At 41.7% G+C, this 13,564-nt stretch overlaps 1 protein-coding gene across 1 annotated transcript in view; it reads right to left on the minus strand.

The window, feature by feature from the left end:
- LOC108423819 (protocadherin Fat 3) overlaps positions 1 to 13,564 on the minus strand; it is a 131,865-nt gene that overhangs the window by 94,824 nt on the left and 23,477 nt on the right. Inside the window, exon 3 of the mRNA XM_017691409.2 lies at positions 12,157 to 12,474. Within this exon, the coding sequence (XP_017546898.2) occupies positions 12,157 to 12,474 (318 nt within the window). The remainder of the gene's footprint in view (positions 1 to 12,156; positions 12,475 to 13,564) is intronic.

Genomic DNA, 13,564 nt, shown 5'->3' on the forward strand with positions numbered 1-13,564 from the left:
TGAAATGAGTTTGTGTTTGTTAGGAGAAAACATCCAAAAGGAATGTTTCCACTGAGTGGAAGTGCACTTTTTGTCCTAGTTTCAGAGGATTGTTTAAAAGCCTGACAGTAATTTCTTACAATAACAATAAGGGTTGCTATGTCTGGCCTGTGCTTAAACCCTTTTCATGCGCCTTTTCCTGGACCGCACATGCCTCTGTCGTTGTTACACTGCGTGAGTGTGACGGCTCGGCGATGGGATTATACCCCCCCCCCCCATCTCAAACCTTTCCTGGACCGCTGTGTCGCCCCATCCCGTTACCGTGGCAACAAAGAGCGGAAGAGCGCAGCTGAATTGCCGACAATTCCCTTACGTGTGACACCCTGATCCAGAGAGACTCAATTAAACAAATTAGAACAGCTGCGAACTATCGCCACGACACACGTGCACAAAGAGAGAGAGAGAGAGAGAGAAAGAGGGGGAGAGAGAGAGAGAAAAAGAGAGAGAGAGAAAGAGAGAGAGAGAGAAAAAGAGAGAGAGAGAGACAGAGAGGGAGAGAGAGAGAAAAAGAGGGAGAGACAGAGAGAGAGAGAGAAAAAGAGAGAGAGAGAAAGAGAGAGAGAGAGAAAAAGAGAGAGAGAGAGACAGAGAGGGAGAGAGAGAGAAAAAGAGGGAGAGACAGAGAGAGAGAGAAAAACAGAGAGAGAGAGAAAAAGAAGGAGAGAGAGAAAGGGAGAGAGAGAGAGAAAAAAAGAGAGAGAGAGAGACAGAGAGAAAGAAAGAGAGAGAGAGACAGAGAGAGAGACAGAGAGGGAGAGAGAAAAACAGAGAGAGAGAGAAAAAGAAGGAGAGACAGAAAGGGAGAGAGAGAGAGAAAAAGAGAGAGAGAGAGAGACAGAGAGAAAGAAAGAGAGAGAGAGAGAGAGAGAGACAGAGAGAAAGAGAGAGAGAGAGAGAGAGAGACAGAGAGAGAGAGAGAGAGAGAGAAAGAGAGAGAGAGAGAGAGAGAGAGAGAGAGACAGAGAAAGAGAGAGAGAGAGAGAGAAAGAGAGAGAGAGAGAGAGAGAGAGAGAGACAGAGAAAGAGAGAGAGAGAGAGAGAGAGAAAGAGAGAGAGAGAGAGAGAGACAGAGAAAGAGAGAGAGAGAGAGAGAGAGAGAGAGAGAGAGAGAGAGAGAGAGAGAAAGTGTAAGCAAAGTTAGAGTGTGAGTGAAAGTAGCAGTCATCGCCCGAAATGCATGAAGCAGTAATTCGTAACGTGTTGACGGAATTAAAATGATGACTCCAGCATTAAAAGCTAGCAATCAAAACCATGTACCACATAATCCACATGCACTGAAATGAGTGTGTTATATTAGGCAATAACTGCATATATTAATGTCTCACTGATCTGCGACCCACACACAATCCAAAAGCATAAATCTATATGGACAGATATATTAACATCTCACTGATCTGCGACCCACACGGAACCCAAAAGCATAAATATATATGGACGTTCCAGCATCAGGAGGAAATGTACTGTAAAGCATTTCCCATTACACTATAAGGCTTAAATGAAGCAACACCACTGTTATGTGCACACCCCCAGCTGCTCCATCCCCACTCTACCTCTCCATCACCTGTGTCTGCTACCCAGATAATCACAGCCTATATACAGTCCCTATATAGAGCTATTCCTATGTGTCTTTCCTAAGCTTTAGCCTCAGAAGTCATGGTCATCATCTGCAATACCAAAAGCATGGTGTAATTCAATAATTCAATATTAATTCATCGAAACACGCAGCGAAATTCTGTCAAAAGACCCTAAACCTCCACTCAATGCCACATCTGTGTTTGTAAGTGAGGTGGGTTTGAATTTCATCTGTGCAGCAGCTCAGCATGACCTAAATAATCTGTTTCTGTGAAGGACAAGACAGACATCAAATTTCAGTCTGAAATATCAGTCAAATATAAACATCGCTGTTATCTTTTATTAGGGAAATGGCTTGGGATACTTTTATGATTACAATGTCATCGTGCCTCCCTGCATTAAAGCCACTCTTTAGTGTAGCGGAGATGCAAAACTGCCGAAATTCACAGTGTAATTACTAGAAGTGGCGAGTCTAAGATTTTTTTTTTTATGTGGTTTCCGCCGTTTCTGTTCAGAGGCCGAATAAATGCCTTCAGATTCAAAGAGCTCCACAATTATCTCATATTACCTAATCATAAAAACATTTCTTAAGCATGGATCTCTACTGACATAACTCATCCCATATTGTTCAGTGTGTTTCACATTCAGCCGCAGACATGGTGACCATCCAGTCATGAAGCTGTGGTTTAAGCTACCATATTCAGACAGGCAAACTTTTCGAGCTAAATCCCTGGAGCGGGGGAGTCGAGGGGCTTGGTCTCTCAGGAGAACTTTTTTTTTTTTTTGATTTTGATATGAAAATGAAGCAGTGTGGTGTACAAGTAACTGCTAGAGAATGATTAGGTTCACTGAGTTCAGCAGCTAGTCTCATTATAAACTGAACCGATTTCCAGTACAGATACTTTGGCTTATTTAAATAGCATATGGCATAGCTTACTATACCAAGGCCAGTGTGACAATTTAACAGATTCTCCTTTTAAGACTCCTCCTCAATAATTGTGATAAGCAGATGCCATTCTAAAAACTCTAAAAACACAATCTACAGCACAATCTTCAACGATCTGAAGAACACTGTTGCAATGCAAAGAAAACTTTAAATATGCAAAAGATGTTTTGAGTATTTTTGGTGTATCTGTACTGAAGTTTCTCCGTTCTGGACTTTTTCCTTTCACTCCACTACATTTCAGAGTCTAATATCCGACTTTTTCCTCCTACATTTTGAGAAATCTGTCGTTCCTTTTGGTTTCTGTGTGTATAAAAACGTAACATGTCGAAACGAAAGAAGCGCAAAGCCAGAGCACCAATCAGGGCCCAGCGGTCACTTTGTTTAGAGCTGGTTTTGACCTGTTGGTCATACCGACCCAGTGCAGCACGCGGTTCAACGTCAGCGCAGCAGCGTAAAACTTTGGGAGAGTCTGTTCAACATAAATGATGAACTAACCTAACTTTGTGTAAATAGAGCTCAATATAGAAATATGTCCACATATGCAGTCGAGACTGACGCGGCTTTTTTCTGAATTTCTACAAACACCATTTCATTTTATAGTAAATGAGTTTGGGCTGGTTTATGTTTATGAACAGACGCCTACAGATCAACATAGTAAAGGAGCTCATCTGTGATCCTGAGTTTAAAGCCAGTTTTTATTCAACTTAAACTTGGAACTAAGTTGTAAATAAATCTGAAACTTCTATCTATCTATCTATCTATCTATCTATCTATCTATCTATCTATCTATCTATCTATCTATCTATCTATCTATCTATCTATCTATCTATCTATCTATCTATCTATCTATCTATCTATCTATCTATCTATCTATCTATCTATCTATCTATCTATCCAAGAGTGCAGGGTGTGAGTAAGCATGTCCACACAGATGTAGCCACATTTCCACACACTCCTTATTTCTGTATTATTCATAAATCATTAAACACTTAGTAATTTGAACAGTACAGCAAATTGACAGTAATATCTCTCCACTTTTAAAAAAAAGCCATTTCTCTCAAGGCTTCTGCTTGCGCGTCGAGCCTCATACTGCGCTCCTGGCAATGTTGTTTGTATCAGTTCAGCGTATCGTGTCAGTTATTGTTGTTTGTGTCTCTTATTTATTATCACCTTCACTGCTAGTAAAAGTCATCATGCACTTACATCACACCCCCTACCTCCAAGTCCTCCCTCTAACCACAATGCTGTGATTTATTTAAACGGTGAGGCTCAGTTCCAGACAAATCTGCAAAAGCAAAGAGACTGATCAAAGATAATTGCAAAAATTTCACCCCATTAATATTTCAAAGCGGTGTTTGGAGTAGACTACAAAAGCACGAGTAGTTGCCATCCAGTGCTTGATTTTCCCTTATTAGTTATTTATTCTTTATTTCTTTATTTATTCCTCTTCATTTCTTCACTCTGCTGGCTTCTGGAAAAGCTATTTTGTTCTTCGATGGCTTTAACCCTCTACTGCACGCTTTACACTGTTGGAAATAAAGGTACATGATTTGTTCATCAAGGTACAAACAATGTAAATGTCCCCTCAAAGGTGCAACAGCGGTTTTAAGGTTCCACGGTGTTTTTCCTAGTGGAAAAGTAGATATTTGGGTAACACTTTATTTGAAGGCTACCTACATAAGGGCTTCATGACGCATTCATAAGCACTGAATAATGCGCTTATGAAGCACTACTTGAACATTTATTAAGTGCTTATGTCGGTTCTCGCCACCTGACATAATATGAATAAACACTGAACATATTTACAGCACTAAACATTTAAAACACTGTACATAACTATTTATGTCAGCATTCTTAAGACGACTGTATTAATATCAGGTGAAATATGCCTGGAAACCACCCCCTCTTCCCTCCATGGCATGGATAAGATGATTGATGCAATTATGTACAGGGTTTAAATATGTTTAGTGCTGTAAATGTGTTCAACGTTTATTCATATTATGTCAATACAATGTCATTTATTTCATAAAACATCTTATGTCAGGTTGCGAGAACCGACATAAGCACTTAATAAATGTTCAAGTAGTGCTTCATAAACACATTATTCAGCGCTTATGAATGCGTCATAAAGCCCTTATGTAGGTAGCCTTCAAATAAAGTGTTACCGATATTTGTATCTTTTTATAAACTAATGTTTTAAAACAGAACATTACAATAAAAGCCTGGAGGCGAACTAAAGGGGCTGAGATGCACCCCTGAGGGTTCCACCCCAGTGGCAGTGTCGTACCTGTTTTTTCTGAGAGTGAATGAGAGCAATTTAAAAATATACATCCAATTCACTTTTCTTGCAGAAAACTGACCTGATTATTGAATTCAAATCACTTTTTCAAATGATAATGTGCGCAGGGGTATGTTGCCTTTCGGGGGATGTTGCCTTGAGGCAACATTGTTCAATAAGAGGGACGAAATGATATAGAGCTATGTTCCCTGAAATGGTGAGGCCTGGCTTGTGACTGGCTAAATCCATTTAAACCTTTATTGTTAACCCTGTCAGTGTCCGTAAACACGTATTACGTTATTATAAAGTGAGGAAAGTGTTCGTTGCCCTGAGGCAACATCGTGCATTACAAGGTTAAGCATAGAGCTCCCCTAAAATGAGCATATAGTCACATCAAAAAAAAAGGTTTGACATGATGCAGAAATCTGCCTCGGGGTAAACTATAAGTGGAACATGAAAACAAAGCCCAAGGCATTTAACATAGGGTTTCACAGTCAATGTGCTGCCTTGTATTACCCTAAACACACGTACAGCACTCGCGTCACGCTGTATTTCAGAATGTGTCACAGAAATATTAGGTGAAAAATCTCAGCGAGGCAGCAGAAGTATGTGATCTGACAGTGTAGCCCAGAGCTTTTGCTTACTCTCACAAGCTCCTGCAGCGGAAGCAACCATTTAAATTATTTCATTAAGCCACACTTGTCTGATCACCCATGGCTTACGACATATGCGGTGAAGAGTGGGCGCAATCAGAGGCGCAAGACAGGTTTCAGCTGCATGGAGGGACATGGAGTAACGTACTGGCTTCCATGCGATGTGGGTGTTAATGTGAGTGGCAGTTAATAGATGATCAGACAATGTCCTGACGCAGAAGGCGATTACTAGTCAGCTGGCGAAGGCGCACAGAAACGTGTGGATCAATAGCTGTTAGTGCAAATCCCCTACGCAGCCGACACTGGCCACCTCCAACTACCTGAGGAAGTGATGCGCTCACGAGTGATGAATATCAGCCAAACAGTAGTTCTTTACTGTCGTAACACAACTTCACATTTCTCAAAAGCGCGTTCTCACTCAGGGCTTGATTTTTGGGAAAATATAAATAATCTGTCGTTTTTTCTTTATTTTTGGGAAGCCTCTTCAGCTCCTTGAGTCCAAAACGCACTTAGTCAAATTCTTCATAACTTTCATATTTCATAAGCTACATTCAGAAGGTGGGCGTCGTATGAGGCTGTAACTAGATGGTGATGTCATTTTAAACCCTTATAATCATGTTTTTCTACTGAAAATTAATAAACAAATAAACATGAACATATAAAATAACCCATTTTCAGTGTCCACTCTGTTCACCTGAATGAAAGTGTGGAGGTGTTGTGTCCTTCACTCTGTTCTCCTCCTACATGGCCTGCTGCTAGTGTGTGTGTGTGCATGTGTTTGTGTGTGTGTGTATATATATATATATATATATATATATATATATATACACACACAAAGACAAGATATTTAATGTTCAAATGAATAAACTTTATTGTTTTTTGCAAATATTCACTCATTTTGGATGAAATAAAAGTTTATCCGTTTGAACATTAAATATCTCGTCTTTGTAGTGTATTCAATTGAATATCGGTTGAAAAGGACTTGCAAATCATCGTATTCTGTTTTTATTTATGTTTTTCACAATGTCCCAACTTCATTGGTGTGTGTGTGTGTGTGTGTGTGTGTGTGTGTGTGTGTGTGTGTGTGTGTGTGTGTGTGTGAGAGAAGGTGGACAACATGGACAGGCTGCTGACTGGCTACAGCTGCTAAAGGACAACCCTACGCTGGACACTTGTGATATTCTATGTTTTTACATAAATTGTTTTGGCTGTATTGATTTAAAAACAATGCGGTGGGACCACCAGACCACTGAGTAACAAACACATCAACACCACACAAGGGTTAAAACCGCCCATTCATTTGAACTAGACTCCCTTTTTTATTTTTTTTGCCGTTGTCCCAGAGATTGTTGGAGGGGAGGGTGTGGGAAACGTTTTTCTGAGAAAATCATCACACTAGACCTTCAAGAAGTTCTATAAATCACTGTCTGCGGATGTGAGGGGTGGCAACTGAATGTGGTTGGTTAGTGTAGTGGTTAACACCTCTGCCTTCTACGCTGCAGACTGGGGTTCAATCCCCACCTGGGTAAACACCCTACACTATACCAATAAGAGTCCTTGGGCAAGACTCCTAACACCACCTTGGCCTCCCTGTGTAAAATGATCAAATTGTAAGTCGCTCTGGATAAGAGCGTCAGCCAAATGCCATAAATGTAAATGTAAATGTAAGAAATGTAGAACAGGGACTGTAGGGTTAGGACTGTTTACTGAAGGAGTCGCTGTAAAACTGCTGTGACGTAAAATACATGTTCATTTGTGTTAAAAGCGTCAAATAAAACATGGAATGTCTTTTATAAGGTCTAAAATGTCTGCATTTATTTTAGAACAGCCTTTTAGAGGCCTCGCTCTAATACACACGCTTTGCCACTGTACGTTAATATAATTACAGAATAATACGATTTTATTCCAAATCACTTTGGACCATTTTTATTGCTGTATTTATCATGACCTGTTCGTGCTGAAAAATAAATGTTTTTTGGTTTTGATCTACAGTATATTTGGTGTAGGATTCTTGCTATGTGTATAGGATCTTTACATATCTTTACATTCCAGGCTTATTGTATACAAAGGCTCATTGTTCATTAATCAAAAGGACTTCAGTGCAAATTGTGAGAGCTCTTCTTAGGCTAGAGAAGTGTGTAATAAAGGTTTTGGCCCACTGGTGGGCCCATGGCTAGGGAAGGGGTTAACTTTGGCTCTGTCTGTTATCAGCTGGGAGATACTAAGTATTGATTGAACAGTGTGGTTGTCTCCTTGTAAGTTATTGCTTTTTCTGTTGGATTCTTACTACGTTTTCCCTTCTCTGTTAACTGCTGCCCACTGGCAAGGACTCCACCTTTGCATGAAACTCAAGGCTGGGGCTGGGGGGGGTAAAAGCTGACCGCTTCCTCCACTCAGACTCCCAGCCATTCAGGGCTTGATCGCCTGATAACTGGCCATTCTGCTGCTCTGAAGCCACAACGTTGCTGCTGTGTCCAGGAAAGAATGAAAAGTTGTTGGTGTTCAAACAGAGAGCGCCGACTCTGCTCAGATAAAGAACGTAACCGGTGCTGAAATAAATGTGGGCCTAATTGTTTTACTATTACTGATTATTTAAATGTCTTTTAATTCTTTCTACTGGTAATCCTGTGGCTGCTGAGTGGTGCAGCTGTCAAACTGACTGATCGTCAGGTCATCCCGAGTGCTCAAGAGTCCAAGAGGACGAAGCACTCAGCCTTCACCCACAGCCTGAGGGCATCGTTCAACTGGGGACTCATAGCCAGCTCATGGGAATAGATAAAGACCACCCTGGTGAGAAAATATTCAACAACAAAATGCACTTTCAGCTAATAAGGAGGTCTCGCAGCACTGAAAATGGGAGTTTCTGAGGATTTCTGACTAAAAGTCAGAGTCGAGATAAAGGTTCATGATGGCTTGCCTGTGGACCTGACTATGAACCCTGCTTTGTACCTTACGTGTTGGAAAGTCCCCAGGAGGAGCAGCCACTCAAACTCGAGGCTAATGGTTTAAAGGGTGACAGACAGCCATTGTCTTACCATGCACTGCCGTATGGACTGAGGACGGTTTGGAGTTTTCCTTCACTCCTTCACAGTCTCAATCTTTAAGACTAGGCTGAAAACTCACTTGTTCAGTTCAGCTTTTGGTAGCTAATGTTCCCCCCTAGATAAAGGCAGCAGATCCAGGGGTCCATGGACACAGGGAATTATAGTAAACTGAGACGCTGGTGCTGTCGTCCCGCTGCTCGCACGCGGTCACTCAAGTTTGTGGACGGTGGAGTGGAGGGATGCCGAACTGTTTCAGAGTGCTGCCGTGTCTGTGTGTCCTTCTGGTTCTCTCCTGTTAGTTAAGCTGTCATAGTCAGATCTGCCGGAGTCGTTAGCCACACTCTGTAAATGTTTACATTCCCTGTTTATATACAAACGGATAGAACAAAACTAATCCCATTTACCTGCTTTTTTTCCGAGTATACAACTGCCCACATGTCCGGCTGGACACTGAAGGACGACTGACTGCCGAGCCCCCCTGCTACCCACTTCAGACCAGCTGCCCACGCCTACCACCATCCACCTTGGATGAGCTGCCCACCCTACCCTGATGTTCTCATAGACTCCTAGATATTCCTAATATCAATATTACTGCTGTTAATATTAGTAGTATAATCACTTGTAGGTAGTTTGACCAGAGGAGGATGGGTCCCCCCTGGTGAGCCTGGTTCCTCCCAAGGTTTCTTCCTCAGTTCTGAGGGAGTTTTTCCTTGCCACTGTTGCCCCTGGCTTGCCCACTGGGGGGTTTCTGAACATTCTGTACACATTCTTTCAGTCCTGTGGAAACTTTGTCTTTTCTGAAATCCTGTAAAGCTGCTTTGTGACAACATCCGTTGTAAAAAGCGCTATACAAATAAATTTGATTTGATTTGATTTGATTTGACTTGGACGTCTAAATATTGGCTTCTCATGCGGTGGATAGTGTGAGACTGCACAGAAACCTTAATGATGCAAATCTAAACCTTGTGGTGCAAATAACCAAAGTGTTGGGGAGTAAATGATCACTGGCCAGTAAATTTTTGTGAAAGTGTTGAAGGGAACATAAATCATCCCAACCATTCCGCATACAACAAGTATGCTTTCACCACATTATGAATTTTAGTTACTACTCCATCAGTAGTCGTTTCTGTATATACTGTAGAATTAGAGAATTACAACTATTCTTCATCTTCGTCTTCTTCTTCTGATTATTATTATTATTGTTACATACTGAACTTTATATTTTTATATTATTGAGAAATCCCTATATAACCATGGATAAACATTTATTTTGATGCTATAAAGTGATGATTGGGCTGTGAATCAATGAGAGACAGCCCAGTCTCTCTAGAATAGGATGTAAAAGTGATCTACAACAGCTCATGTGTGCCTTTATTATTGGACTGAAATCAGCCCGAAATGAATGGAAGTGAAAGGAGAGCTTCTCTCAAATGGTCCTCTTGTGCCCAAGCAGCTCACTTCCGGTGATACACTTTGGAAGGCCAAAGCTGGGGGCCTGGTGTATTGTTCCCCATCCTTACCTTTATCCCCATCCCCATCCTCATCTTTATCTTAATCCTTATCCCCATCTGCATCCTCGTCTTCATCCCCATCTTCATCCCCATCCGCTTCCTCGTTCTCATCCCCATCCTCATCCCCATCCCCATCCTCATCCTTATGCTTATCCCCATCCACATCCCCATCCTTATCCTTATTTCCATTCTAATCCTTATCCCCATCCTCATGCTGATCCCCATCCTCATCCTTATCCCAATCCCCATTCTCATCCTCATCCCCATCTTCATCCTCATCCTCATCTTTATTCCCATCCCAATCCTCATCCCTATCCTCATCCTCATCCTTGTCCCCATCCTCATCTTTATCCCTATCTTTATCTTTATTCCCAACCCATTTCTCATCCCATCTCCATCCCCATCCTCATCTAGCCTAATCCCCATCCCCATCCTTATTCCCATCCTCATCCTTATCCTTATTCCCATCCCAATCCTCATACCTATCCTCATCGTCATCTTTATCCCCATCCTCATCCTTATCCCCATCCTTATCTTTATTCCCAACCCCTTCCTCATCCCATCTCCATCCCCATCCTCATCTAGCCTAATCCCCATCCCCATCCTTATCTTTACCCCATCCCCATTCTCATCCCTATCCTCATGCTTATCTTTATTCCCATCTCCATCCTCATCCTTATTCTTATTCAAAGAGTTTTTCCTGTGTTACCACATTAACCTTTCCTAAAGTTTGAAAATGGAAATTTTAACAGATTTTCGCTCAGTTGTGAACCTGAGAACGCAGGTGGACCCGTTTCCCCCTGTGAGCATTCACATTTTACAGAAAGGACATAGTTTTAGAGCCAGTGAGGGATGGAGTTAATGAGGTAGGTTTCCATGCCTGGTAGTGGTGGCTTGCTTCCAAAATTCAGACATTTTAAAATGTTTTAAGCATACTGACTACATCTGCAGCATTGCCTGAAGCCCTCATCAGACACTGCTGAGGTAGGCTGAAGAGATGTAGGTGCTGGAGCAAAAGGTTTTTAAACAAAAACAACACTACTGCAACGCCCACATGAACTTTAATATACACGTAGCCTCTTAAAGTCCTTGGAATCACCGGTGGTTCCAAAATGCACTTCGTCTTATTCTTCATAACGTTCATATTCCATAAGCTCCATTCAGAAGCTGGGCGTCGTGTGAGGCTGTAGCTCTTCTCTCCAGTCTAATAGACGGTGATGTCACTTTAAACCCTGAACTTTGTTTTTCTACTGAAAGTCGACCCGTTTGTCCCCAAATCTGGGCTCTAAACTATAAACAGACGGCGTCTCTTCAGTGATCTGCTCTGGAAACATCACTTTTAGAAAACAACACAAAGAGCGCCGGAGATTTTTGGCTTTCGGCAGTAAATTGTAAGCATAGAGCAATAAATGTGATCATAAAACACATGTTCTGTTCATTTGAGAGGCACTTCTACAAAAAAATAAATAAATAGAAACATAAATAAAATAAAAAAATGATTTCATGCAGTTACTGAATAATTTGCCTTATGATTTGGTCACATAAATTCAGATGGACAAACCAAAATATACCCTGGAGGATAAGAGGTTAACGTATTTTACAAAGCAGGATTTCTCCGTTAGCTAGTTAACTTAAGCCCATTAAGAGTGGAAGAACTGGGGTTCTTGGCTTGGATGTATAACTTCTAGTTAAGTCTTTAAGGGCCTCTCCTGAATATCTGTGGTGTGTCAGGCTTAACCTGGGTGTGGGAAACCAGCACTAATTGGTACAGAACCCTGATAATACAACGTCATTACACTTTAAAAAGGCTTTTCCCATTTCTCACTTTAAAACAAGACTCTTCAAAGGACCATCCATTAAAATTTCTTTAGGGGCTCAAGTGTTTCTGTTATGGCTTTGCTCCAACCCTTTTGACACCTTCATTTTTAAGAGAGATATTGCTGTTGGACAGTTCTCACTTCTGGCTTAAGCTGTCCAGTTTACAAAGAAATCCTGCTTTGTGGAACGCTGCCCTGGTGTGTTGAGGCTGTGTTGTCTGAACTGGAGCTTCAGGTACACAAATGGTCAAAAAGACACCAAACTAGCCGAGGCCATCATTACAACTCACGCTCACCTGTTTTGGAATTGATGGTGAAGAAGTTCTGTGGGTTTCCAGCCGTGATGCGGTAAGTGAGGCGGTTGGCAGAGGAAGTGACGTCAGGGTCCTGCGCCTGGACGCGGACCACAGAAACATCTTTGGGCGAGTTCTCCATTATGAAGGGGTGATAGACAGGGTCAGCGGTCAACGGGGCATTGTCGTTGACATCTTCTACCTGGACAAACACTTCAACAGAGGCCGAGAGAGGCACCACTCCTCGGTCTGTGGCGAACACAGTTAGCCAGTAGGCGTCCTGCTTCTCACGGTCCAGAACAGTGGTGGTGTAAATGACTCCTATCAGGAAAGAAGCAGAACATGTCAAAACGAAAGAAGCGCAAAGCCAGAGCACCAATCAGGGCCCAGCGGTCACTTTGTTTAGAGCTGGTTTTGACCTGTTGGTCATACCGACCCAGTGCAGCACGCGGTTCAACGTCAGCGCAGCAGCGTAAAACTTTGGGAGAGTCTGTTCAACATAAATGATGAACTAACCTAACTTTGTGTAAATAGAGCTCAATATAGAAATATGCCCACATATGCAGTCGAGACTGACGCGGCTTTTTTCTGAATTTCTACAAACACCATTTCATTTTATAGTAAATTAGTTTGGGCTGGTTTATGTTTATGAACAGACGCCTACAGATCAACATAGTAAAGGAGCTCATCTGTGATCCTGAGTTTAAAGCCAGTTTTTATTCAACTTAAACTTGGAACTACGTTGTAAATAAATCTGAAACTGAAACTTTGCTTGTGTGTAAAAAGTGATTTCAGAGCCACTCGGTTCTCCCTGATGGAAACTGTTTACCTTCAGTGTTTTGTGCTTATGATCATTTTAATAGACGTCAGCGTCGCTAATTAATGACGTTCTATTAAAAGACTGGTTTACCAAGAGAGACGCTGGAGGACTTTCACCTGAAATGAGTTGTTTTTCCATCAAGAAATAATGCCCACCTCCAAAACATCTTCTCATTAGTGACCAGCGGGCATTATGACATTTAACCTCGCTCTCCCACAATTCCAATAAACTATTGAGCGTCAAGGACAGATAGCTCAGAAAAACTCCATGGCACGTGGAGGCCTGCAGCAATTGAGCCCCCCTAAAATCTATAATGGGAACCTGTAGATACTGACACAATTGTACACCCATTACTCACAGAAAGGTACAATTTCTTTGTACATATCTCCCCAGGTAGCCCTCAACACCAGACAGACAGCCCTAAAACCTATTCATCTTCCTCTTGTTCCTTATATAGCTCATCTATGGTCATCTGTTTTCAAACGGTTCATTTACAGCCTGACACGTTCATTTATTATTCAGCATTTTAAAGCATTGAGCAGGTAGTCTAAAATAAACATTCTGGTCAATGTTGGAGGCTAGAGGGTGGAA

This window comes from Pygocentrus nattereri, chromosome 18, assembly GCF_015220715.1.
Source record: "Pygocentrus nattereri isolate fPygNat1 chromosome 18, fPygNat1.pri, whole genome shotgun sequence".
Lineage (NCBI taxonomy): Eukaryota > Metazoa > Chordata > Actinopteri > Characiformes > Serrasalmidae > Pygocentrus > Pygocentrus nattereri.